This window comes from Natrix helvetica (assembly GCF_964273705.1).
Source record: "Natrix helvetica genome assembly, chromosome: Z".
Taxonomy (NCBI): domain Eukaryota; kingdom Metazoa; phylum Chordata; class Lepidosauria; order Squamata; family Natricidae; genus Natrix; species Natrix helvetica.
In genome coordinates, this window is record NC_138554.1 from 25,955,493 (window position 1) to 25,982,193 (window position 26,701).

At 44.9% G+C, this 26,701-nt stretch overlaps 1 protein-coding gene across 1 annotated transcript; it reads left to right on the top strand.

The window, feature by feature from the left end:
• The first annotated feature begins 1,514 nt into the window (after positions 1–1,514).
• DHDH (dihydrodiol dehydrogenase) lies at positions 1,515–22,240 on the top strand. The gene is made up of 7 exons (XM_081933821.1): positions 1,515–1,721; positions 4,807–4,918; positions 9,893–10,056; positions 16,794–17,046; positions 17,214–17,338; positions 20,546–20,696; positions 22,089–22,240. Exons 1-7 carry the CDS (start codon positions 1,635–1,637, stop codon positions 22,199–22,201), a joined length of 1,005 nt encoding a protein of 334 aa, XP_081789947.1. The 5' UTR covers positions 1,515–1,634; the 3' UTR covers positions 22,202–22,240.
• Positions 22,241–26,701: the final 4,461 nt, after the last annotated feature.

Genomic DNA, 26,701 nt, shown 5'->3' on the forward strand with positions numbered 1-26,701 from the left:
ACTATTTCTTTCCAGGGAGTAAGTCATCTGTGTACCAAGTTTGCTTGAAATTGCTGGAGGCGTTCCAAAGTTATGCTGGAACACATACAGTACACACACACATATCTCCAAAGAAATTCCCAATCCAAATCGGGAGGGAGGGAGGGAGGGAGGGAGAAAAACAAGAGAAAAAGAGAAGAACAGATACATAATAATTGTATACAGGAAGTAATCCATCCTGATGTTTACATTTTGGCCACATAAAGTAATATTGACCAATGTTTCCATTACATCAACAGCCAGCAAAATACTGCCCCCCTATTTCCATCTTTACTTTACCTCCAAATGTATTTCCATCTCATCATCTCTTCCCAATGCACCTTGTAGCCCTTTAATGTAGGGAAATACAAGGGCGCTAGGGTGAAATGGGAGTCCTACCCTAAAACCAGGGCCCAGTGTCTGCTATGGGGTCAAAGGGCCACTTCATCACATTTTAATTGTGTTCATAATATTTAGCTGTGATGACAACCCTACTGCCAAGAAGCAAAGAGGATGTTTAGTGAAATGGACCCCAGGAGGCTGACTGGATCAGAGGTAGCTCCTAAAATTTCACCTTCCAAGACTCTGAAGGGCCCCAGGACAGAAATGGTATTCAGCGGGTTCTGAGCAGTTCTGGAGAACTGGTAGCGGAAATTTTGAGTAGTTCGGAGAACCGGTAAATACCACCTCTGACTGGCTCTGCTCCCATCTATTCTCTGCCTCCCGAGTCCCAGCGGATTGGGAGGAAATGGGGATTTTGCAGTAACCTTCCCCTGCCACGCCCACCAAGCTACTCCATGCCCACCAAGCAGTGGTGGGTTTCACACATGGATGCACACAGCGGGCGCACATGCGTGCAGCACGCACATGTGTCTTAGCTCCTCCGCAACGCTCCAGCTGCTCTGCAGAGCATCGCACAGGCGCTGTATGTGCCATGCATGTAAGCACAGAAGCCTTAAAAGACAGGTAAGGTGGGTGTATCCGGTGCTCCGGGCAGGCTCCGGTACGCCTGTACTAGGGCGTACCCACCCCTGCCACCAAGCCGCAGCCACAGAACCGGTAGTAAAAAATATTGAATCCCACCATTGCCTCAGGAGTATGAATGAAAGACAGACAACTCAGGATAAGCTTGGGGAAGAGTTGGATCTGCTCAATCATCAAGAAGCCCTTTGAGTAATTCTCTTTTTTTTTTGAGGAAGGCTTTGGAGATAGGCAAGCATAAAGGGTGAAGAAATGAAGTTTTTGGTAGATCTTTTCTTTTGCCTCAATGGTCTTTCATCTCCTTGGTTTGCAGCTGAAAGGCAGGGCGGGCAAGCAGGCAGGCAGGCAGCCCTTTGCCAAATGATCCATGAGTTTAATTCACTCAAGTAGGGGTTCCTATGTTTGCCATGTACACATTCTCCATGCAAATTCTGGTTTGGTACTCCACCCCAAACACAGAGAGAAGCAACCACGCAGGGCGTCTCCCAGGCCCAGAGCTACCCTGCCCCTTTTTCAAGTCACAGGTTCCTAAATGTAGGCAGCTGCCGATCCAGATTCTTCATGCAACGGGAGGGGGAAAGGCAGAATAGTATCATCTCACCTTTTGCCAGCCATCAAGACACCCAAAATCTTCCATGCCTCTCCGCTGGGGAATCTGCTCTGCTGGGAAGATTTCCCATGACTTCATTGTGGCCTTGAAAACTCTGCCAGCAGATCACAAGGTTGTATCACTTGCTGAGAATGTGTGAGTGTGTGTAAGTGTGCTGTTATGGGGAGATGGTTGGTTTTCCTCTGAAAAAGCTGGTGCATCTTAAAAAGTTGCCCAATGTTGAAAAGGTAACCAGAAAATATTTTTTAAAAATATTATTTTTTAAACAAATTATAACTTGGGGCTGGAGGGGATTTTTTTAAAAAAATATGTAGCTGTGCCAAGGAGAATCTGGTGTTTTGTTTTGTTTTGTTTTTTATAAACAAGGACTTAGACTTAATTGCTGATAACAGTAAATAAAGAAGACCTTTCTTGAAGAATAGAGAGCCTCTGTCAGTTAAAGTAGACTGCTGCAAACTAGATGAATAGCTGAATTTAGTATAAAGACTTTACTGAATTGTACTTGTGTAGCAGGACGTACTTTCCATTTAAAAAGTCCGAAATTCAGAAACCTGGGATTGCAATATCCAACCAGGGTTGACAGAACTGCATAAATAAGAATTTTATGCTCATTTTATATAAGGCAGTCTCTCACATTTTCATTTTTCAATGCTGTATTCCTGCTTCCCAAACACAATCAACAACCAGGAGTCAACCACCACTGGACTCCCTCCTGGCTGCTCTTAAGGGCTATCACTGGCTTCTTATATCAATACTTGTATATTGGTAGTTTTCTGCATCTCCTTAAGAGACTCATACATGCGGGTATAGTATGATACACCTAGAATAGGGCTGGTGTATTGTCCTGATGGAATATAGCAAAATAATAGGTGGGTTTCCTCAGCCCTGAAACTCAACTATTCAATGGTCCAGCTAGGAGCAAATCTGCTACAGTTGACATTACCAAATAGCAATAGCACTTAAGACTTATATACCACTTCATAGTGCTTTGCAGCCTTCTCTAAGCGGTTTACAGAGTCAGCATATTGCTCCCAACAATCTTGGTCCTCATTTTACCAACCTCGGAAGGATGGAAGGATGAGTCAACCTTGAGCCGGTGAGACTCAAACTGCCAAACTACTGGCAGTCAGCAGTTAGCAGAATTAGCCTGCATTACTACATTTTGACCACCATGCCACCACTGCTCTATCCAGAAATCCTCTTGAGGTTTGCAGAAATCCAGAAATTATTGAGAAAACAAATTTTAAAAGCTTGTATGGTTCGGGTGCCACTCCAAACCTATGCAAGTCTAGCCTTCTTAGGGATTATAGACTGATGGGAAGCAATTTACTTAAATAAGGAAGGGATAGAACAGCCAATGGTCTTCATATCTCTAGTACAATACCATGTTGCCTCCTGGCCTTTCATTACTTTGAATTAAAACAAAGCAGTACATAATTGTGTCAAAACTCCCCTCAGCAATCAATTAAGACAGTATTACAAGATTGCACTCTGGACTATGCTAACATCAGCTAAAATTTCTCAACCTATTACAGTCATTCAGTCTTTCTTTCTTTCTTTCTTTCTTTCTTTCTTTCTTTCTTTCTTTCTTTCTTCTTTCTTTCTTTCTTTCTTTCTTTCTTTCTTTCTTTCTTTCTTTCTTTCTTTCTTCCTATGTTTTATTTGCAGTTTTTCTTTAACAACCAACATTTTTTTGTGTGGACAGTGCAATGACTGGACTAGCGTATTTTTCACACAATGCTCATAGTAAAAGTAAAATTACATATACAGTCTTTTTATCTTCCAACGTCTAACCTTAATGTGCTCATTATAATTACAATATATTCTTTTATGTATCAATCTATATTATACTATTTTCCCGATTTATACTTATTTCTTTATTTTTCCCAATTTTGGGGGGCTCTTACCTCATTATCTTTAAACAATACTATTCTCTCTTTGTGATTTCTTTTATCATTCAGTCTTTCTGCGAAACTACTCTAAAGCTTCTCTTTCCTGTCTGGAGATCTAGCAAGAGACAACCTTATCTCTTTCAAGATCAGTTAGGAATCTCATTAAAATAAAATAAAATAAAATAAAAGCTGTGATAGTACTAATTATCAAGCTATTGTACCACTCCTATCTCAGTTCCCCTACTAAAAAAAACAAAAGCGAATTGATTCACCATCCCAGATTCTTTTCCTTGCACCTCGGGGGGGAAAAATGAGCTAATTTGGTTGCAGCAAGACCGTCTATAATAATTTGGACCACTTCTGATTAACTCCAGCGGGAAATATTTATTTAGCTTTGTACAGTTCTTTTAATTGCATTTTAACCTCCTCCAAACTGTACATATTTAACTTTTATTGTATTTTTGTGATATTCTCTATGGACTGTACACCGCCCCGAGTCCCTTCTGGGAGAGGGGGCGGTCTAGAAGCACAAATAAATTGAAATTGAAATTGAATAGAAAAGCAAATGGGTGATATGGTTGGGATTACTTAAATGAACTGTTTAAGTGGAGGACTGGAGGATTACCTGTACTTGAATACAGGTAGTCCTTGACTTACAACAGTTCATTTAGTGACCGTTTGAAGTTACCACGGCACTGAAAAAAAATGATGACTATTTTTGACACACGACTGTTGTAGCATCCTCACAGTCACCTGATCAAAATTCAGATGCTTGGCAACTGACTCACATTTATGACAGTGTGCCAGAGTCATATGGTCATCTTTTTTGACCTCATGACAAGCAAAGTCAATGGGGAAGCCAGATTCACTTAACAGCCATGTTACTAACTTAAGTGAATCTGCAGTGATTCACTTAACAACTGTGGCAAGAAAGAGCATAAGATGTGGCAAAACTCACGTAACAAATGTCTCACTTTGCACCAGAAAGTTTGGGGTCAGTTGTAGTTGTTACTCGAGGATTACCTAAACTGCAATCAAACACGAATACTGAAATGAAAAAATAGAATAAAATGAGCTATATCTATAATCTGATACGCTTCTGTGCTTCCAAACTTTATCTCCTCAATGACTGTTCCCTACCTTTCTACCACAATGCAGCTACACAATTCCTATGAGGCATTCCCTTTTGATCAACTGCAAGCATGAATTGAAAATTCATCATCCTTCATCCCTTCCTTTGTAAAAAAAAGTAATACAATGTCCAACTTCATTTAATTTGGCTTCTTCTTCTTTCTTTTTTTCCAGATAGTTGCTATTGCTTCTAGCAATCTTGAGCGTGCCCAGGAATATGCCAGAAAGCATGGCATTTGCAGGGCCTATGGCTCTTATGAGGAACTTGCACAGGATCCTGAAGTGGGTGAGCTGAAATTCATATTTTAACCATGTGGACATAGGGATGCTGGGATAGTTATAAGTGTGAGGACTGTCTATGGTCACTTTTTTTAGTGCTGTTGTGAATGGTCACTAAACAAATGCTTGTAAGTCAAGGACCACCCAACAGATCATATCTACCTACCTACCTACCTACCTACCTACCTACCTACCTACCTACCTACCTACCTACCTACCAGGGGTGGGTTCCTGCCACTTGTAACCTCTTCTATAGAAGAGGTTCCACAAATCTACCATGCCATTTAGAACCAGTTCCAGCTCCCTCCCCCCGCCCATCAGCACCATGCTTGCCCCTCCCATTGCTCACTGATTGGCTGGCTCACCAATCTCCCCACCCACATCTAAGAGTCCTATCTAAACCTTAAAGTCTTAAAGCTGTCAAGTTTGAATATCCCTGGGTTTTTTTTCTAAAGAGTTAGGTGTGCAAGGGTCTTGTAACTTGACAGCTTTAAGACTTGCACACTTCAATGCCAGAGTTCCTGAGCCAACATGACTGGAGAGGGAATTCTGGGAGTTGAAGTCCACAAGTCTTAAAGCTGTCAAGTTTGAACACCCCTGGGTTTTTTTTTCTAAAGGGTTAGGGGTGCAAGGGTCTTGTAACTTGACAGCTTTAAGACTTGCATGCTTCAAATGCCAGAGTTTCTGAGCCAACATTTTGGTTGCTAAGCAAGAGTGTTGTTAAGTGAGTTTCACCACATTTTACAAGTTGGCCATGCCCACCCAGTCACATGACTGCCAAGCTGCTCCCACTCAGTCACATGGCTGGCAAGCCACTCTCACAAAGCAGGCCACACCTACAGAAGAGGTTCTAAAAAATTTTGAAACCCACCACTGGACCTTGGGGACAGAAAATAACTTCCAAAACAGGCAGGGCAGGGTTGTGGAAGAGAGCAACTCTTTTCTGGGGGTATTTGAGACTTGAAATTTGGAGGAATTGGTTTAGGAAGACATATGCCGGATGTTTAAGCAGCATGGTGGCCTAATGGTGAAGACATTCACCTCCAACTCAGAAGGTTGGGAGTTCAATCATAGGAATTGGATCCTACCCTGTTTCCCCCAAAATAAGACCTCCCCGGATAATAAGCCCAATGAGCACATGTGCTAAAATAAACCTTCCCCTGAAAATAAGCCCTCCCCAAAAATATCGCAGCACAGCAGCAGCCATGAGGTGACCAAGCTTACCGCCTCCTGCACCTCAAAAATAATAAGACCTCCCCCAAAATAAGTCCAAGCACTGTCATGGTCAGATTACTCATGTCTCCGGCTGGACTTCCCTGGCGCTACCCCCCACCGCGAGGAGGCGGAACCAAACTGTCCAAGTTGGTACCGCCCCAGGTGCCTGATGGAACCGGATAGGTTCCAGACGGAGCTTGGGCCATTCCCTGTAGCCCTGACCCGCTCTCGCTCCGAGAACCTAGTGGCCGCCTGGAATAGGGCGGCCGCTGGGCCCCTGGACCGAGTTGCGCTTTTGCGGCCTCTCCTGCTGCGACGACCCACCCGGGCTCCTTGGTTTACTGAGGACCTGAGGGTGATGAAGCGCCATAGGAGACGCCTAGAGGGCAGGTGGAGGTCCTCACGCTCCGAATCTGACCGAACACAGGTAAGAGCCTATTCACGGACTTACCTTGTGGCATTAAGAGTGGCCAAATGCAGACATTGCGCCACTCTTATTGCGTCCGCCGATAACCGCCCTGCCGCCCTGTTTCGGGTGACCCGCTCTCTCTTATCACAGAGGACGCGGGAAGACCCTTTACAGGGCAGAGCAGAGGAGTTTGGGGAATATCTGCAGGACAAAATCGCTCAGATCCGGAGCGGATGGGCCCCCTTCAGTGGACCAGAGGAGCCGCCAACAGTGAGTCTTGTGAGACCATTCTGGGAGGAGTTTGATTCTGTTGCCCCCGAGGATTTGGATAGGTTGCATGGACGGCTGCGACCGACCACATGTTTAATGGACCCGTGTCCCTCCTGGTTGGTACTGGCATCCTGGGAAGTGACACGAGGCTGGCTACTGGGCTTGGTGAATGCCTCTTTGAGCGAGGGGTCCTTGCCTGCCGCCTTGAAAGAGGCGGTGGTGAGGCCCTTACTCAAGAGGCCTTCCCTTGACCCGATGGAGCTAGCTAATTATCGTCCAGTCTCCAACCTTCCCTTTTTGGTGAAGGTTGTAGAGAATGTGGTGGCACAGCAGTTTCCACGACACCTTGAGGAATCTGAATATCTAGACCCACGCCAGTCCGGCTTCCGGCCCGGACACAGCATGGAGACGGCCTTGGTCGCGTTGGTCGATGATCTCTGGAGGGCCAGAGATAGGGGTTGTTCCTCTATCCTGGTCCTATTAGATCTCTCGGCGGCGTTTGATACCATCGACCATGGGGGGGATGGGAGTTGGAGGCACCGTTCTGTGTGTTGGCAGGGGGGCAGAGGTCGACCCTGAGGTCACTCACTTGTGGGGTGCCTCAGGGGTCGGTCCTCTCGCCCCTCCTGTTCAATGCATATGTGAAGCCGCTGGGGGAGATCATCCGTGGTTTTGGGGTGGAGTATCATCTGTACGCTGTACGCTGATGATACGCAGCTGTACATTTCCACCCCAGACCACCCCAACGAGGCTGTCGAGGTGATGACCCGGTGTTTGGAAGCCGTCGGGGTCTGGATGGGGGACAACAGATTCAAGCTCAACCCCTCCAAGACCGAGTGGCTGTGGCTACCGGCATCCCGGTTCAGTCAGTTGATTCCATCACTGACCATAGGGGGCGAGCAATTGCCCCCTGTGGAGCGGGCGCGCAATTTGGGCGTCCTCCTAGATGCCCGGCTGTCAATGGATGACCATTGTGGCAGCCGTGGCAAGGGGGGCGTTCCACCAGGTTCGCCTGGTGCGCCAATTGCGCCCCCTACTGGACCGGGATGCCCTACGCATGGTCACTCATGCACTGGTGACGTCTCGGCTGGACTACTGCAATGCCCTCTACATGGGGCTTCCCTTGGGACGCGCTCGAAGACTGCAGCTAGTCCAGAACGCAGCCGCGCGGGCTATTATGGGGAGTACTAGGTACTCCCATGTAACACCGCTCCTGCGCGAGCTGCACTGGCTGCCTGTGGTCTTTCGAGTGCGTTTCAAGGTGTTAATTACCATCTTTAAAGCGCTCCATGGCTCAGGACCTAGGTACTTGCGGGATCGCATCCTACCACACACTTCCCTGCGACCGATTCGCTCTCATAGGGAAGGACTCCTCCGGGTGCCGTCCACTAAGCAATGCCAACGGGCGGCGCCTAGGAGTAGAGCCTTCTCTGTGATGGGCCCAACCCTCTGGAATGACCTCCCCCCCCGATATCAGAACCACCACCGACTTCCGCTCCTTTCGACAAAAACTGAAGACTCACCTGTTCCGTTTAGCCGGCCTGGCCCATTTATAGTTTTATTCTACCTCCTGGCAGATATTTTAATTGGGTATTTTTAGGGTATTTAAATATTGCTTTTAACTACTTTACTTCAGATATGTACAGTTTCTTATTGCCTCCTCTTTGTGTTTGTATTTTCTATTTATTGATGTGTTTTTATTTGACTGTACACCGCCCCGAGTCCCTTTGGGGAGAGGGGGCGGTATAAAAATCTAAATAAAAGTAAAAGTAAAGTAAAGTAAAGGGTAAGAAGAGAATAAGACCCTGTTCTTATTTTGGGGAAAACATGGTAGGTAGCAGCAGATGTTTTGCTCTTAGGGCGGAAAGGAAAAATAATCTGTGAACTCCACATGATGTCATGAGAGCATCTGGCCATTAAATACTCAGCTCCAACCAGTCACCCAACTCTATTCCTAATTAAGGGATTACAGGATTATGTCAGATGTTTGTCTAACTCAATGTTTGTCACCCACGGCAACTTGAAGATGTGTGGACTTCAACTTCCAATATGCTGGCTGGGGAATTCTGGAAGTTGAAGTCCATACATCTTCAAGTTGCTATGATTGAAAACCTTTGGTCTAATCTCCCAGTTATACAAGAGATAAAATATGAGTGAAAGCAGGAAGGATTATTGCTTCAAGCTCCTCAGAAGAGAGCCTGAGTTAACCCTGACTTTGACCACTTCCTAGAAGGGTCCAGCCAGTTTTCTTGGTGGAAAAGCTAAAGAGGTTTGTTGCTGACTTCTGTTTTGATTTCCTGGTCTAACTTTAAGCTGTAGGAAATCCTGATAGTCTTCCACTGAAATGACTGAGGTAGGTTCTGTTAACCAATGAGGCATATTCAGAGATAAGGTGAGTTTTAACACGAAAAATATACAAGGAAGGAAAGAGGTAAGGAAGGAGAGAAGAGGGCTTCTGAAAATTTCAGCTCGTGGCTTAAATTGCATGGCCACCATCTTTGACTACAGGTATTCTTCGACTTAAAACTGTTCATGTGGTAACTGTTCAAAGTTACATCTCTGAAAAAAGTTACTTATGACCGTTTTTCACACTTACAACTTTTGTCGCGATCATGTGATCAAAATCCAGATGGTTAGCAACTGACTCGTACTTATGACCGTTGCTGTGTCCCAAGGTCAAGTGAACATCTTTTGCAACCTTCTGAAATCAAGGCCAGTGGGGAAGCCAGATTCACTTAACAACCAGGTTACTAAACTATTAACTGCAGCGAACCACTTAACAATTGTGGCAAGAAAAGTCACCAAATGTCTCATAAATTTTGGGCTCAATTGTAGCCATACGTCAAGGACTACCTGTATTTGGACTCTTTCTGTGGAGGCTCAATGAAGGAAGAGAGGAAGGAAGGAAGGAAGGAAGGAAGGAAGGAAGGAAGGAAGGAAGGAAGGAAGGAAGGAAGGAAGGAAGGAAAGGAGCGATGGAAGGAGAGGAAGGAAGGCACATAAGATTCCCAGGCTCCAATGAAATCCCCTCTACTTCTCTTCCATTTTCTGTTCATTTGCTGAGATGTCTTCTGCTCCCCCCTCCAGATGTGATCTACGTGGGTTCTCTCAACACTCAACATCTTGGTCAAACCACCCTTTTCCTCCGGGCTAAGAAGAATGTTCTCTGTGAAAAACCCATGGGCATGAATGCCCGTGAAGTACGGGAGATGATACGAACAGCTCGGGAGAATGACGTCTTCCTCATGGAGGTAGGGAATCTTGTTCTGACCTAGGCTTCACAAAATCACGAAGCAGACTCCTTATCCCGACAAAAGCCCCTTTTTATTAAGCTAATGTGAATTCCTCTCATTCACATCCAGCAAAGTCCCGGCAAACAATCTTTCAAGGGTAAATTTACAAGCACAGACTTTATCAGTCTTGGAGAGCTGCCAGGCCGATATCTTTCAAATGCAATGCTGTACAAGAAAATATTTGGCAAGGAGACTCTGAGAGTCACGAACAAATCTTCACACTAATTAAACAAACTAATTGTCTCCACTCCCCTTTCGCTCCTCTTTATTCCCTGTGTGAGAGGCCATTCACCTTCCACCTGTGCCTTTACTCCCAAGTCGGCCCTTGTTCCTTAGCTGTTCCCCTTCTCCTGGCAGCTTTCCACATGCGCACATCAGGAACAGGCTCCAGCTGTTCTTCTGCCTCACTGATCTCTGACTCCAAAGGCAGCTGGTAACTGTCGGATGGCCATGGCTCCCTCTCTGCCTCTGATGCAGAGCCCTCATCAGAGCCTTCCCCAGACTCCAGCACTGGCCCATGTTCCTCCCCAACCTCCTCACTGTCTGCCACCAGCTGGGCTACAACAAATGTAACCTTTTAGGAATCTGACTCTGGTTGGGTTCAGACATTGTGCTATGTTCATACGGGGTTTCTTTGAATTTCATTTTTAGCATGTGGTGTGAACTCACCCACACGATAGCTTAGAAGCCATCAGAGGTACACAAAAGGTCTAGACTTTTTTTGAGGCATGGACTCAAGTACTTTTTTGCCACTTTATGATTGGAAACACTGGCTATAAATTGGAAATCATACTTTATTATATTTAGATAGGGAGTAATTTGGTAGGGATTTATTATTCTTAGTACCAGTCACCCAATTTCCTTCCCTGCCCCCAATTTTAAAAGGCTTGTTTTGTTGCTCCACAAATAACTAAAAACAGTTGTGAGAACAGGAGAGATTTTACTGTATATCTTTGGGTTCATGCCAATAAACTGTTCAGCTTATTTTATAAACCTAAACACGCATTATATTAAATTTTGAAAGTGCATATGAAAAATACAGGTAGTCCTTGACTTATAACAATTCATTTAGTGATCGAAGTTACAACAGCACTGAAAAAAGTTACTTACGAACATTTTGCACACAAGACTGTTGCAACATTCCCCATAGTCAAGTGATCAAAATTCAGATACTTGGCAACTGACTCATATTTATGACGCTTGCAGTGTCCCAGAGTCACATGATCATCCTTTTGACCACCTGACAAGCAAAGCCAATGGGGAATGTAAGATGTAACGGTCACTAAATGAATTGTTGTAAGTCAAGGATTCCCTGTGTCATCATAGGTTGTTATTTTGCTTGTTTTCTTTTGTTAATAAATTTAGCGCTCCAGAGAGTTTCCGTCAACACTAGTTTTAATTTAAGGATGAGCTATCATGCATACCATCAGTGGGCCACATCAAATTAAAAAAGCAGAGAAAGATAAATAATTAAGTGATGAAAAACAGAAGATTAAAATGTGGATGCGTCTCAAGAGTCAGAAAGGGAGGACAGAATCAGAAAATGTTTGCCTGCATTTCACTGCTCCTAATCCTAAATCATAAGCACTATCCCACAAAATACTCCAATTAAGGGCAGTTTACAAAGGAAGCTTTCCTAATTCACATAAACACTTCATCTGCATCTCACTTTTTCTTCTAACTTGGTCCAAAGCTCCCATGATCAGCAATAAGGGAGTCTTAGATCTCTTTCTCTCTTTCTGACTCAAGAGAAAATCTTTCATACTTTAATCATTCCCAGCATTGTACTCAGACCCAAAAATCCCAAGCAAGCTGGCAGGAAATTGGCAAACTTCTGAGAGAAACAAGTCAATGCTTGAAGTTTTCCAAGAATGGCATGTACGATGTGCAATCCAACAGGTTTTATAAATGACTTTCAGGGCAGCAATCATGCCTTTTACCTGTCTGGCCTCCAATCCCATGTGCTTAACCCCCACTCTTTTCTTAGAGTTGGTGAAGGTGTATTATCTTAAGCTGATCCAGTTTTTGCCCTCCCTATTCAGTTTCTGTTCTTACTCCCACTCTCATTCCTTCCCCCCCACATACAAATGCCACTTGAATTCCAACCTTAGATTCCCACTTCCTGAGATTAAAAACCCACATTCCTACTTTTAAATGACTGAAAAATCTAAAGCAATTCTTCCTCTAGTCTAGCAACTTCAAGATCCTTAGACTTCAACCCCCATGTTGGCAGAGGGGAGGGAGGGGCGGAGGCTGGGAGATGAAGTCCCCACCTCTTCCAGGTTGCCAAGGTGGAGAAACAATGATCTAAATCTCCTGCAATCTGATTGAATAATGCAAATGAATATAAATCAGGCTTGTAATGCGGTTGATTGATTGGGTTTGAATTACTGGGTTTGTTTTTTTTTCTTTTCCCTATGTTCCCTGGAGATCATGAAGGAAGCCTGAGGGAATTTAGCCTTGCAAAAAAGACATACAGGGAACAAATATTAACAGTACTTAAATACTGAAGACAATGGAGATCTTCTCTATTGGCCAGAGTGTGGGATACAAATTAAGTTACAGAAAGGGTATCAAACTCAATTTCATTGAGAGCTGCATCAGGGTTGTGTTTGACCTTGGGGTGGGGGAGAGGTGGCTAGATGGACAAGGCCAGGGTGGGGGTGGCCAGCTCAACATCACTTGTGTTGGGGGGGGGCAGGGGTGAAATTCAGCAGATTCTGACAGGTTCTGGAGAATCGGTAGCAGAAATTTTGAGTAGTTCGGAGAACTGGCAAAAGCCACCTCTGGCTGGCCCCAGAGTGGGGTGGGAATGGGGATTTTGCATTATCCTGCCGCGCCCACCAAGCCACACCCACAGAACCTGTAATTTAAAAAATTGAATATCACTACTGGTCAGGGACATCTGTGGTGGCTCAGGCGGGGCTGGAGGGGATCCACTTTTGCTAGTAGTATGCTTTGCTAGCACTTAGCCAGTGAAAATGGAGCTCGGCGGGAGGGGGGGCTGTGTGTACCCGCACTCCCGGATTCCATTTTTGACCGTGACTGATCTCTGCAGCCCTCTGCCAGTGAAATAGAGCTTGGCGGGCCACATGTGGCCTTCCCAACCTCTGTTGTTACTGGTAGAGGCACTGCAGGCTGGTCCTTCGCTGTTTCGAGGGCGGCCCCCTGGGCCAGATCTAAGCACCCCGTGTGACACCCCTGAGTTACAGGAAGGCAGGTTCTATCTGTACACTAGGAAAGCTTCTTGATATTATAGAGCAGTGATGGTGAACCTTTTTTGGCTCGTGTGCCACAAGTGGGGGGAGCACAGGCAGGTCATGTGCGGGCATGCCGCACCCATAATGCAACGTCGAACCCCCCCCCCCAATTTTTACATGTTTTTTTCACCCTCCCCAGGCTCCAGAGGCTTTATAGGAGCCTGGGAAGGGTGAAAAAATCCTTCCCCGCCACCCCGGAGGCCCTTCGGAGGCTTCAGGGACCGTCCGGAGGCTTCCCTGAAGCCTTCAGAATGCTTAAAACCACCCTCCGAGCAAACTGGAAGTGACCAAAACCCTCTGAGACACAATCAATATATGAAGTCACTTCCGGTTTGCTCGGAAGGTGGTTTTAAGCGTTCCGAAGGCTTCAGGGAAGCCCCGGGACGGTCCCTGAAGCCTCCGGGGGGGCAGGGGAGGCTCTTTTCGCCTTCCCCAGGCTCCTATAAAGCCTCTGGAGCCTGGGGAAGGCGAAAAATAGCTTTTAAAAAGGTGAACTCAGCTGGCCAGCTGACAGGACAGCGCCTCGCATGCCTTGACAAATGGCTCCGCGTGCCACTTGTGGCACGCGTGCCATAGGTTTGCCATCACTGTTATAGAGTGTGTTTCCACCAGAAGGTGTCTAGAAAATTTTCCGGCAAGCCTGCATCTTCTTTTATCCTTTTAACAATCCCACAGGGTAATTAGGCTGTGAAATGCATAAAGATACAGGTAGTCCTCAATTTACCACAGTTAGTGATCATTCCAAATTGCAATACCACTGGAGAAAGTGACTTATGACTGTTTTTCACACTAATGACCGATGCAGCAACCTCATGGTTGCATGATCAAAATTCAGATGCTTGGTAACTGACTCATATTTATGACGGTTGCAGTGTCCTAGGGTCACGTGATCATCTTCTGTGACCTTGTAGCAAGCAAAGTCAATGGGGAAGCCAGATTCACTTAACAACCAGGTTACTAACCTAACAACTGGAGTGATTCACCTAACAATTATATCAAGAAAGGTCATCAAATGGGGCAAAATCACTTAACAATTGTCTCATTTGACAACAGAAACTTTGGGCTCAATTGTGGTCATAAGTTGAGGACTACCTGTAACAAGAATCCTGGCCCTGTGATAGCGTACCCTGACTTTTTAATTTACTGTTTCTTACCTTGCAACCTATAGTTGATGACTTTTTTCATTTTTAAGAAATATTAAATAGAAGTCATTCCCCTCTACAGAATAGAGAAGAGCTTTACGGGTAGTGCTCAAGTTACAACCACAATTGGTACCAAAATTTATGTTGCTAACAGGTAGTTTATAAATGAGTTGCATCCAATTCTATGACCTTTTGTGCCATTGTTAAATGAATCACAGAGTCATTAAGTGAATCCAGCTTTCTCCATTGACTTTGCTTGTCAAAGGCTGTCTGGGAAAGTTACAAATGGCAGTCACATGAGTCCAGGATGCTGCAACCATTGTTAATATAGGCCAAGAACCCTGAATTTTAACCATATGAACATAGGGATGCTGGGATAGTTATAAGTGTGAGGACTGTCTATGGTCACTTTTTTTAGTGCTGTTGTGAATGGTCACTAAACAAATGCTTGTAAGTCAAGGACCACCCAACAGATCATATCTACCTACCTACCTACCTACCTACCTACCTACCTACCTACCTACCTACCTACCTACCAGGGGTGGGTTCCTGCCACTTGTAACCTCTTCTATAGAAGAGGTTCCACAAATCTACAGTGCTGTTTAGAACCGGTTCCAGCTCCCTCCCTCCGCCCGTCCGCACATCATCAAGATGAAGAGCGAGAGGAGGAATTCTTGAAGTCCACAAGTCTTAAAGCTGTCAAATTTGAACACCCCTGGGGGTTTTTTTCCCTAAAGGATTGGGGGTGCAAGGGTCTTGTAACTTGATAGCTTTAAGACTTGCGTGCTTCAGTGCCAGAGTTCCTGAGCCAACATGACTGGAGGAGGAATTCTGGGAGTAGAAGTCCACAAGTCTTAAAGCTGTCAAATTTGAACACCTCTGGGGTTTTTTTTCTAAAGGGTTAGGGGTACAAGGGTCTTGTAACTTGACAGCTTTAAGACTTGCGTGCTTCAAATGCCAGTTTCTGAGCCAACATTTTGGTTGTTAAGCAAGAGTGTTGTTAAGTGAATTTCACCACATTACAAGTTGGCCACGCCCAGCCAGTCACATGACTGGCAAGCCACTCCCACACACGACTGGCAAGCCACTCCCACCCGGTCACATTGTCAGCAAGCCACTCCCACAAAGCAGGCCACACCTACACAAGAGGTTCTAAAAAAAATTGAAACCCACCACTGCTACCTACCTTCCTACCTATCTATCTATCTAAAGCCAACTACTACTCACTCATCACGAAATCTCCAGAATGGTAAAGCTTTCAAACCTGAAATTTAGCATGTGTGTTCCTCTTGGCTTCTGGGTGCTTGCTAAGAAAGGATTTTTCAAAATGACCATCAGATCATCAGTATTCCTTATGCAGTATTATATTAGCATGAGTCGATGCTAAGGAGTTAGACGTTCCACTCCTCCTCCCCCTTGCTAGACCGGGCATGAGCGTGGCCAGAGTGTGACTCATCTGGCCTGAGGGCTTTACCTGTCAATTTATCCAGCCAGATCACAGTTTCATCCAGCTAGTACATATATACACACGCATACATACATAGGTAAAGGTAAAGGTTCCCCTCACAGATATGTGCCAGTCATTCCCAACTCTAGAGGGCGATGCTCATCTCGGTTTCAAAGCCAAAGAGCCAGCGCTGTCCGAAGACGTCTCTGTGGTCATGTGGCTGGCATGACTAAATGCCTAAGGGACACTGAACACTGTTACCTTCCCACCAAAGGTGGTTCTTAGTTTTCTACTTGCATTTTTACATGCTTTCAAACTGCTAGGTTGGCAGAAGCTGGGACAAGTAACAGGAGCTCACTCTGTTATGTGACGCTAGGGATTTGAACCACCGAACTGCCAACTTTTCTGATCGACAAGCTCAGCATCTTAGCCACTGAGTCACCGTGTCCCATACATACATGTATGTATCTATGTATACTGTGTTTCCCTGAAAATAAGAATGTCTTATTTCTTTTGACCCCTGAAATAAGTGCTTGGCCTTATTTTCAGGGAGGCCTTCTTATTTTTGAGGTGCAGGAGGCAATGAGCGTAGTCACCTCATGGCTGCTGCTGTGTTGCAATATTTTCAGAGCTGGCTTATTTTCAGGGGAGGGCTTATTTTAGCGCATGCGCTCAAAAGCCCAATTGGGCTTATTATGCAGGGAGGTCTTATTTTCGGGGAAACAGGGTACATCCATCCAAGCAAACCAAGTTTCTATATACAGATATATAACAAAAGGGAGGTCTGTATCCAATGCTACTTTCCTTGAAGTACACTCCGATCTGACATGCCTTGGTCTCTTTAAGGGCTTCTGGACCAGATTCTTCCCCGTATCTGAACAAATCCGTAGCGCAGTGTGTCAGAAATCTCTTGGGAATTTGAAAGTGCTACGAGCTCAAATGGCTGTTCGGATGGATGACGTTCCAAGGCTGTTGGAGAAGAAACTGGGTGGAGGTGTCATCCTGGATTTGGGCGGCTACTGCATCCAGTTTGCCTCTATGGTTTTTGGGCCTGAAATGCCCCAATCAATTGTGGCCTCAGGATTTCTGTATAAAACAGGTAAACATCTAAGCTGCTCCTGCAGTAAAGGAGTTATATTAAAAGTGGCTTGGTGGGCTCTTAAAAGTTATTAGACTAACAGAGTTGGAAGGGACCTTGGAGGTCTTCTAGTCCAACGGGTTTGAGGGAGATGGCTTAGGCCAGGCAACGTTTTCCATGCCTTTCAGGAGTTGATGAAACTGTTTCCATCATCCTCAACTATCCAGAGAACCGTCAGGCTGTTCTTAACGTCACTATGATGATCGATCTGCCAAGAGAGGCAACTATTGGAGGAACTGAAGGCTTCATCAAGGTAGTTGTTAAGGGATGGACAATGGAAGTCAAAGACGTCCTTCACCAGAGTCAGATTCTGTGGAGATGGGATCAAGTACAATTGAGAACTGAGTGCAGGCAGATGACTTAAAACAGGGGTGTCCAAACTTGGGAACTTTAAGACTTGTGGACTTCAACTCCCAGAATTCCCCAGCCAGCATGGCTGGCTGGGGAATTCTGGGAGTTGAAGTCCACAAGTCTTAAAGTTCCTAAGTTTGGACACCCCTGACTTAAAGAGAGTGGGTAGTTGGTAGTATGCTTGTTTGTCTGTTTCTCACTCCCACTCCCTCTCTGTCAATCACATGGCACATTCATATCATATATCAGTAGAAAGGAACACGGGTAAAATACAAACCATGGAATACAAAATCTGAAATCTTAACAGGAAGATTACAAATGTATATCCAAGTTGCAAGTATAATTTTTCACTTCCTTTGTCGCAGACAAGAAATCAGCAAAATCTCCATTATAGGCTCTATTTTGACGCTCTATTGTTGTTTAATTTTTGGCCTCACAGTCACAATTCGGGATAGTATTTTGCCTCACTTACAGAGGGCATCAGCACATCTACCACAACCCATAGGAATTCGGTTCAGTGTTGTCCATATCGCACAAGGCTGATCAAATCTAGGTGGTTTTCCCAAGATGCAGGGAAAGCTTCAATATTGATGTTACCTAGTTCTTGCAGAGTAACATCTGAAAGAAAACAATCAAGCTCAGACAGCACCAAGCACACCTCACTTTTTGAGAGAGCAGAAGAATACAGCAAGATTTTAGGTGTGAACAATAAAAAGGAACTTGGGCACTGAGTGTGATGTATCAGCCAGAAAATCTCATTAGTAGTCTCACGTTGCAATGAACATACATTCAATATTGCAGCTACTAAAATTATTGGCCATGCAGGTAACAAAGATAGTCAGGGAAATGTCTGAAGCCTTGGAAATGGACCCCTTGTCAGCAGGGGTGGGCTTCCAAAATTTCAGCAACGGGTTCTCTCCCTGATTGCTGGGTGGGGGTAACCATGGTGAGCATGGCCTAGTCTGCCTTGTGGACAATGTTCTCTCTTAAGTTTTTTTTGTGCTTGCGGAATAGTATTTGAGCAACACATTTTCATGCCTAAGCATTTGAATTTTTTTTAGCCATAATTGCCATTAGAGCAGATGTTGGGGAGGGGGGCAAGGAGGGAAAGGAAATGGGAAAGAAGAAAAGGAAAGGATGAAGAAGGGAGGGAAAGGGAAGGGAAAAGAAAAAAGAAGGGGAAAGGAAATAAGGAAAGGAAAAGAGAAAGAAAGGAAAAGAGAAAGGCGAAAGGAAAAGAATGGAAAAGAAGGAAAGAAAAAAGGAAAGGAAATGGGAAAGAAGAAAGGAAAGGATGAAGAAGGGGAAAAGAAAAAAGAAGGGAAAAAGAAATAAGGAAAGGAAAAGATAAAGGAAAGGAAATAAGGAAAGGAAAAGATAAAGGAAAAAGAAAAGGAAGATAGAAAGACAGAAAGGGAAATGAAAGAGTGGAATGGATTGGTGCTGCTCAAAAATCAAGTCTCAAGATCCCATGGACCCCTTTGTCTCAGGCAGTCCAACTCCACGCTGCTTCCATCTCTCCGCAAAGCAAAGGGATCGCAGAAAGGCTGCCAAGCCCAGAACGGGGCTTCAGACGACGCAATGCCTGAGAAACGCGGGATGTGCAGAGAAATGCAGGCTACAACCAGCAAATTGCGTTTTCTCAGGAACCGACGAAGCCCCAGAGGACCAATGGGAATTCTCCCTTCTGCAGCGTCATTGGTCTCCGGGAAGAGTCTTCCTTGACTTCACCCGTTGGAGGAGACTTCAGGGCATAGAGAGGAGGGAGGGAGGGGGAATATTTTAAGCCATATTGTAAGACATTAAAAAACACTGCGCAGCAGTTGGAAACTGCTGCACGGCGTTTTCTTGTTATGTGCGCAGCCACGCAGCCTAGAGGGAACATTGCTCCTGCACCATGGAGGGTGGGAACGGGACATTTTCGCTTCCCCCAGGCTCTGGAGCGTTTCCTTGAGCCTCTGGGAGGGCAAAAACTGCTTCCCCCAGGCTCTGGAAGTCCGAAACAGACCCATTTCCATCCTTCTGGAATTTTCCCCCCTCCCTAAGCCTCCACGTGGACCCTGCACTTACTTTGCATCCAAAATTGGCTGTATGGAGACTCCTGGGAGGGGAGGGCTGGAGTGGGCGGGGTCAGCCAGGGGTGGGCTTGGAGGTTCTCCGAACCGGTCATGTTAGCTACGGGTTTTCCCGAACCCGGGCGAATCTGTAGCAGCCCACCCCTGCTTGTCAGTCAACAGGAGTGCTGATTTACCACCAGCTTCTAAGGTACTTAGGAGCCAAGGACTTGGCAGCACATGGAAACAATAGTCAATTGCTAGCCATTAACACACCATCAACCAAGAGGAAGGCAATCACATAACTTTGAAGCATAGAATAGCCCAAAGCGCACACTCCAGTAGAGAGAACTTCCCCGAGGATGGGCAGAAGACTGTGACTGACCAGGATTGGACCTTGCAAAGTTATCCAGGGACATTTATATTTGTGAGAAAATCTTTAGCCCATGGACAGCAATGTTATTGTGATGACCTTAGCAATCTATCTTTTTTTCAACTGTGTTGTTCACACATTTTATCATAATGTGCTTTTTGCTTGGCTTAACTTATTGAATTTGGAGAACATAGCAAATTTTAGCTTGCCAGACAATTGTGACTTCATATGGATCAACCGTTTTAATTCTATGATGTAAACTAAAATACAGTGAAAGAAAAATTACTGCTTCAAGATCCAGATTCTTTGAGTATCTAAAACATCAGTTACATCCTGAATCTCAGCAGCCCAGTAAACAACAATCAGAGTATCTACTTCTCACACTAGCCATCATGTTAACCAATGGATAAATTGAACACATCAATTCTTAGTAGGGCTGTGTGATTTTTGTGTTACAGCTTAATAAATTAATTAGACTGTTGGATGTGCATAATTATGGATTTAATGTTTTTTACTCTGTGTGTGTTTCAAACTGCAATACAAACACAATGGATATTAATTGAATAACTTCTGGCTGATGCAGGCTGGGTTGTAAATGTTACTATCATCTGCAGATTTTCAGAGCAGAGATGACATGATTTCAATTCTGCCATTGGAAAGACCATCCTGCTTTTCTTCCTAGATCCCGGAAAACATGAACAGCCCTACAGTTATGTTTCTGAAAGGGAACCGCTGGGAATGGCCATTGCCACCTTCTCCTGAGCCCCTGAACTTTAAGCACAATATTGGGTTTCGGTATCAGATTGAACATGTCCGAGAGTGTCTGAAAAATGGTAATTATGATGGTGGTCTTGACTTCTCCTGGATGAAACTGAAGGTCTATTTAACTCTGAAATTCTCCTTTGATTGATCCACATCCATTCCTTTAAAAAAAAAAAAAAACACTGCATCTCTACCATCTGGCTTATTTCCCTCTCAGCTTTGCTGTCACTAATAACTGTGACATCTCTGGTGAAATTGTAGGTGTCAATAAATACCTCAGTATAGATGGTATATATGCACATATAGAAGTATATAAAATAAATCTTCCTGCAAATTTGGGTGCACTCTATGTATGTGCAGTTGCTTATGGGTTTCAAGTAAATTCTTTACACACTTGTCAATATTTTGCAACATCTCCTTTGGCAGAAGTAACTGCTTCCAAGAGTTTCTGGTAACCAGCTAATCTATTTTTGTTAATTTTCCCTACTCTTTATCTTGCAGAAATTTAACTTGAAAATTTCCTTGCATTCTAGACATTTATAATAATATTAAAAGCCTGCAGAACAATTCAATACCTTTACAGTTCTTTAAGTACAGGCAGTCCTTGACTTATGACAATTGAGCCCAACATTTCGGTTAAGTGAGACATTTGTTAAGTGGGTTTTGCCCTACTTTATGACATTTCTTGCCACAGTTGTTAAGTGAATTGCTGCAGTTGTTAAGTTAGCAACATGGTTAAGTGAATCTGGCTTCCCTATTGACTTTGCTTGTCAGGTTGCAAAGAGCAATCACATGACCCTAGGACACTGCAACCGTCATAAATATGAGTCACTTGCCAAATGTCTGAATTTCGTCAGTGACCATGGGGATTCTGCAACAGTGAAAAAAAGTCATAAATCAGTGCCGTTGTTTTGAGGTCATTAAGTGAACTATTGTAATTGAGGACTACCTGTACTTGCTACCTAGAGTAGCCCCACAATGAGGTGGCAAATTGACTTCATGACTGACAGCTGACTTGGCAAAATATTTATCCCCTTTTCAGCTTCAATTTTGCCAAATATATATCATAAAAAGGTTTATCTGCACCTGTTGACTGAAACCTACAACCTGAGCAGGGGCCGCTCAACTTTTCTTTATTTCTTTCTCCATTTGGAGTACTTTCTTTTCTGTCTTGACCATATCTTTGTATTGAATTATTAGGTCGTATTTCTCAGGCTTAACATCGAGATCTAATTATCATGTGGCTAATAAGTAAGTTATTAAGATGTTCCTATTTGAAGCAAAGGATAAAGCTTTTATTCTTCACGCCATGATTAAACTCTAGGAAAGGGAGAGGGAACACGTAGCATCCATGCAAAACTGAGGCCGGGGACAGTTAGAAGTCCTGCAATACAGCCGTAGATTTCTCCTTTGTGCAAGGTCCAATTTATTTATTGCTGATTCAGCTTGTATTTTGCATGCAGGTTTGAAGGAAAGCCCTATCATGCCATTAGATGAGAGTGAAACAATTGCCTGTATCATGGATGAAGCACGAAAACAGGTGGGAGTAACCTACGAACAGGACCGTGATGTGTAATGTTGAAACTGCCTAATAAAATGTTCCATTCTACCAAAAGGTGTCTCTATGAAATCGTTATGCTAATTAATTTAAAACTGTCTGGTTCAGAATATACAATGTTGGTTTTGGTCTTGAAAAGCATAAACTCCATGAAAATGTTGGCAGAATGTGCGTTTCTAGCTTAGACCTTTAAATGACCTGCTTTTAAAGAGAGACAACGTGGTATATTGGTTAAGAAGTAGGCTTAGGAGCAGGGAAACCAGGTTCTAGGTCTTCCTTAGAGGCATGCAAGCAGATTGAGAGTAATGCAAGTCCTACACAAAGAAATAAAAAATATACAATATCTACCAACTTGCATTAGGCCTGTATGGTAACGATGGGTTCCCAATTGTATACAAAGAGGCCATCTTACAATGGCTTCATTTGGGAGGATTAAATCTTGTATCAAAATAAGCAGAGTTGGCAATATTTTTACATTAACTCTTGAAAGATTTCTGTTAACGTAAACTTCTTATTGGTTCATATAAGATTTCAGTGCTCTTCCATAATGGAAGATCTTGCAAGATGAGACTGCTTACCCCTGAAAGTTTGTGGCTATATTTTCACATAAGTATTTTGAGATGCTGGGGATTGGAAAAGCAAGTCTAAAGATGCTGATTTCCAAAGTCAAGTTTAAAGAAGCAAAAGTACAATCTTTGATTCAAAGCACACTCTAAACTTGCTCCAGTTGCTAATCACAGCATCAGCAAAATGTGAATGGGTTAGGTAGACAGCATAAGATGGTATAGTAGTACAGGGGTGTCAAACTCAAGGCCCGAGGGCCGGATCTGGTTCGCAGGGTGCTTAGATCTGGCTCACGGGGCTTGTCTGGAAATAGCAACGGACTGGTTGCGGTACCTCTGCTAGCAAAAATGGAGCACGGGTGTGGCACACAGGGCTTTCGGAGTCGGCCGTCTTTGACTCAGAATGTTAAAAAAAGCAGGAAAAGTAAAATATTTTACCTTTCAGGCTTGCAGGATTCTGCTACTATAGCCTATGTCCATGATGGCAAACTATGGCACATAGGCCACAAGTGGCATGCGGAGCCATTTCTTAGGGCACATGAGGTGTTGCGCGCATGCTGGCTAGTTGACTTGGCCTTCATTTTTGGCCATTTTTCACTCCCTAGAGGCTACCCTGAATCCTCCGGAGGGTGAAAAACCCAACGCACAAACCGAAAGTTCGGGAACGGATTTCCGGTTTGCGTGTTGGGTCATTTTTCACCCTCCGGAGGCTTCAGGATGGGGTCTAGGACTAGAAAGGACAATTAATATAAATCCAATGAAAGGAGAGAGGTGTAAAATATTTTCCAAAATGCCTTCCTCCTTCCACCCCCACCTCTCCCTCCCCATCAATACAGGGCCCCGGTGCTCCTTCTTCACAGCCCGCAGCTGTGGATGCCTGCAAAGCAAGGCAGTAAAGGAGGAGAAAAGGGAGGGGGGGACTCTCCAAGAGTGGGCAAATAAAGACACGCCGAAACATCTGCAGCTGCTGATTTCAAGACGACGTTTCATAAAACTGCAGGGCTGTGGGTCACAGTGTTTGCATGTGGAAGGCAGGAAAGTGCATGGCTCTCTGCTGGGCGATCTGCTACTTTTCCTCCTGTTTTTCTTGGCTTTGGGGAGGGGGTCCTTTGGTTGTTGTGTGTCCCCCACCCCCAATCGCCCGCCCAAAAAGGAGAAGTTCCGAAAGTGCCAGCAAAGGGGGCAAGGAGAGTAAAGGAAGATCCTAAGTTAGAAGATCCCAAATGAAGTTAGAAAGGCTGGATCCCAAACCAAGCTGGCTTAACTGGGATGGGGAGAATAGGGGGTAGAGCTTCACCAAAGACCCTTCTCTCCTTTCCCCTCCTGGGATCGCCCCCTTTCCCTTAAAAAGCAGAGGGGGTCAGTATTTAGAGGGAGCGTCTCTCAATTTCCCCCCTTTGTGTGTCACTTTCTCTCTGTCCCTCTCTCTTTATCCTCCATTTCTCCCTCCCGCTTTCCTTCCTCCTCCTTTTCTTCTGCATGGTTCCCCCCCCTCCCCGGTTCTTTAAAAACCCAGTTCTTCACGCTGAAAGAGACAGGGGCTTCCCGTTTTGAGAAGCCTCCCTTTGCAAAAGATCTGTTTTGAGAAGCACCTCTTCACAAAAGATCGCTGAGGAGGAAAAGGGAGAATTCCCTTTGCCCTCTCAGTGCTGTTTTCGATGGGAGGCTTTCCCCCCTTAGAGCTGTTTTGGGATACGAGGCCAAAAGGGAGGTGTTAGATATCCATACTAGCTACAATGGTTTCCACGAAAGTCCTCTGTTCTGGCAGGAACAGAGGTTTAATCCTACTGGTCGAAGGGTCTGACAGCTCCCTATAAAAGGGCTGCTGTCAGACTCAACCTTCGCTGGATTGTTCTTACTTGTTGTGTTATAATAAAGAGCTGTTGTTACCGTTACGCCTGTGTGTGCCTATCCATTACCCAAACTAACACTGGCGACGAAGGTGGGATTGGAAGATTAATTGAAAAGAGCGAAGAATCCAGTAAGTGCATCCAGCCCGGAGCTCAGCGTGGCTTCGAGCAGCCATTTTTGAGCGGCAAACTCAAAACGCCCTCTATACACAAAATGGCCATGCATGCCCCACCGACTCCGTATGACCCAGTCACCAAGCACTGAGAGTCGTGCTCCAGCAGACGCTTAGGACTCATTACGTGCCCAACGACAGAGTCACCCATCACACATCAATCAGACAAGTTCGCACCAGGCGGCCAAAAAAACTGAAGGTCACGGTCCTCATCAAGGACTCTCCATGTGAGATGGAGATCGATCCCGGATCATCGCTGACCATCATACCGTGGTCTACCCTGAAACAGGCTATCCCTAGCTTCAAGAAACAGTCCCTTCGCACCCCTGACATCCGCCTATGTGATTACCAGGGAAACCGGGTCCCCATCATGGGCCAAGGAACCTTCCAGGTGACATTCAAGCAATTTAGTGGAAAACTCCCAGTGACAGTGGTCAGTGGCAACCTGCAGAGCCTCCTGGGGCTAGACTGGTTCCAAGCCCTGGGCCTAGAGGTGACCGGTATCAACGCCTTGAAGGACAACGGCACTGAAGCCATCTTTAAGGAGTTCGAGGACGTCTTTGGCACCCAACAACAGCTTGTGGTCTGTGATTAGTTTGAGTTATAGGCATCACCGACCCTCGCTCTTACTTCCTAGAGCTCGAGGACAATAGGAATTGGAGAAGGCATAGTGGCCGCCTCTCCAACTCCACTCTTAGACAACCAGAGGTAACTCCTGCACGAGTTAGCCCTAACCAAACAGAGCAAATGCTCACTCCTTCTACAGTCAGCTCAAGCCCGAGGGTACCGGGAAACTTATCTGGTTTTGTTGCAGGCCCGCAGCGAGCTTTGAGCGAACCAGCTCCAGAAGCTCCAGCCACAGCCGGTGGAAGGTTCCAGGAGCTTCCACCAAGCGGAGCAAACAAGTCCATCCGACCTGTCCAAAGAAACCCCTCCTACTGAAATGCGCAGGTCAGGAACAGCTACCCAAAAGCCCGCCTACCTGTGTTACATTACCAATGATTGTTCCATCTGAGAGGGGAGGGGTGTTAAGATATCCATACTAGCTACAATGGTTTCCACTAAGGTCCTCTGTTCTGGCGGGAACAGAGGTTTAATCCTATTGGTCGAAAGGTCTGACAGCTTCCTATAAAAGGGCTGCTGTCAGACTTAACCTTCACTGGATTGTTCTTACTTGTGTTACAATAAAGAGCTGTTGTTACCATTATGCCTATGTGCGCCTATCCATTACCCAATCTAACAGGAGGGATGATGCGCGCATCTACAGGGTGAGTGCATGGGAGGGGGAAAATCAGTGTGTATGTGGGGCGAGGAGCGCAGGGGGTGGGGTGCGTATGAGCATTGCATTATGGGAATGGGCATGCAACCGTGCGCAACAGCGCATGTGTGATTTTGGCACCTGAGGAAAAAAAGGCTAGCCATCACTGGCCTATATCAATAATTTATTGTTCGTCTTCCTATAGTCAGTTTCAAGATCAAGTTAAGTATTAAAAAGACAAAATCACAGAAATGTACAGCTCCCTATTTTTCTAAGTTTATAAAACCATGTCAGTGGAGGTGCAGTCCCATGTCACGCCCACCATAGCCATGCCCATCCCTGGCCTCCAAGGTCAAACCCAATCCAGATGTGGCCCTCAATGAAATTGGTTTGACACCCCTGGTATAGTACCTCCAGTGCATTTGGTGAAAAGGAAAACCAGATGAAGCTTCTATCGAGCTACTTTAAATTGATAACTAAGATAATATTGTTGGCGGCAGCAGTCTGAATGATAGTTAACTTTATGGGGTTATTCATCTAGAAAAACGTATTTGGAGCCTGACTTCTGTGGTTCGGATATGCAGCTCCTGTGCCCACTAAATGAAAGCATTATCAGCATTTAATATTGTACTTTTCAAAAGAATTTTAATTTTATTCTAAGTTGCTGAGGTCCC

Coding starts and splice junctions, on each gene's coding strand:
- DHDH (XM_081933821.1), top strand. CDS start 1,635: ATGCCTCTCCGCTGGGGAATCTGCTCTGCTGGGAAGATTTCCCATGAC. Junction 1,722..4,806: donor CTCTGCCAGCAGATCACAAG/GTTGTATCACTT, acceptor CTTTTTTTCCAG/ATAGTTGCTATTGCTTCTAG. Junction 20,697..22,088: donor CCGAGAGTGTCTGAAAAATG/GTAATTATGATG, acceptor TTTTGCATGCAG/GTTTGAAGGAAAGCCCTATC.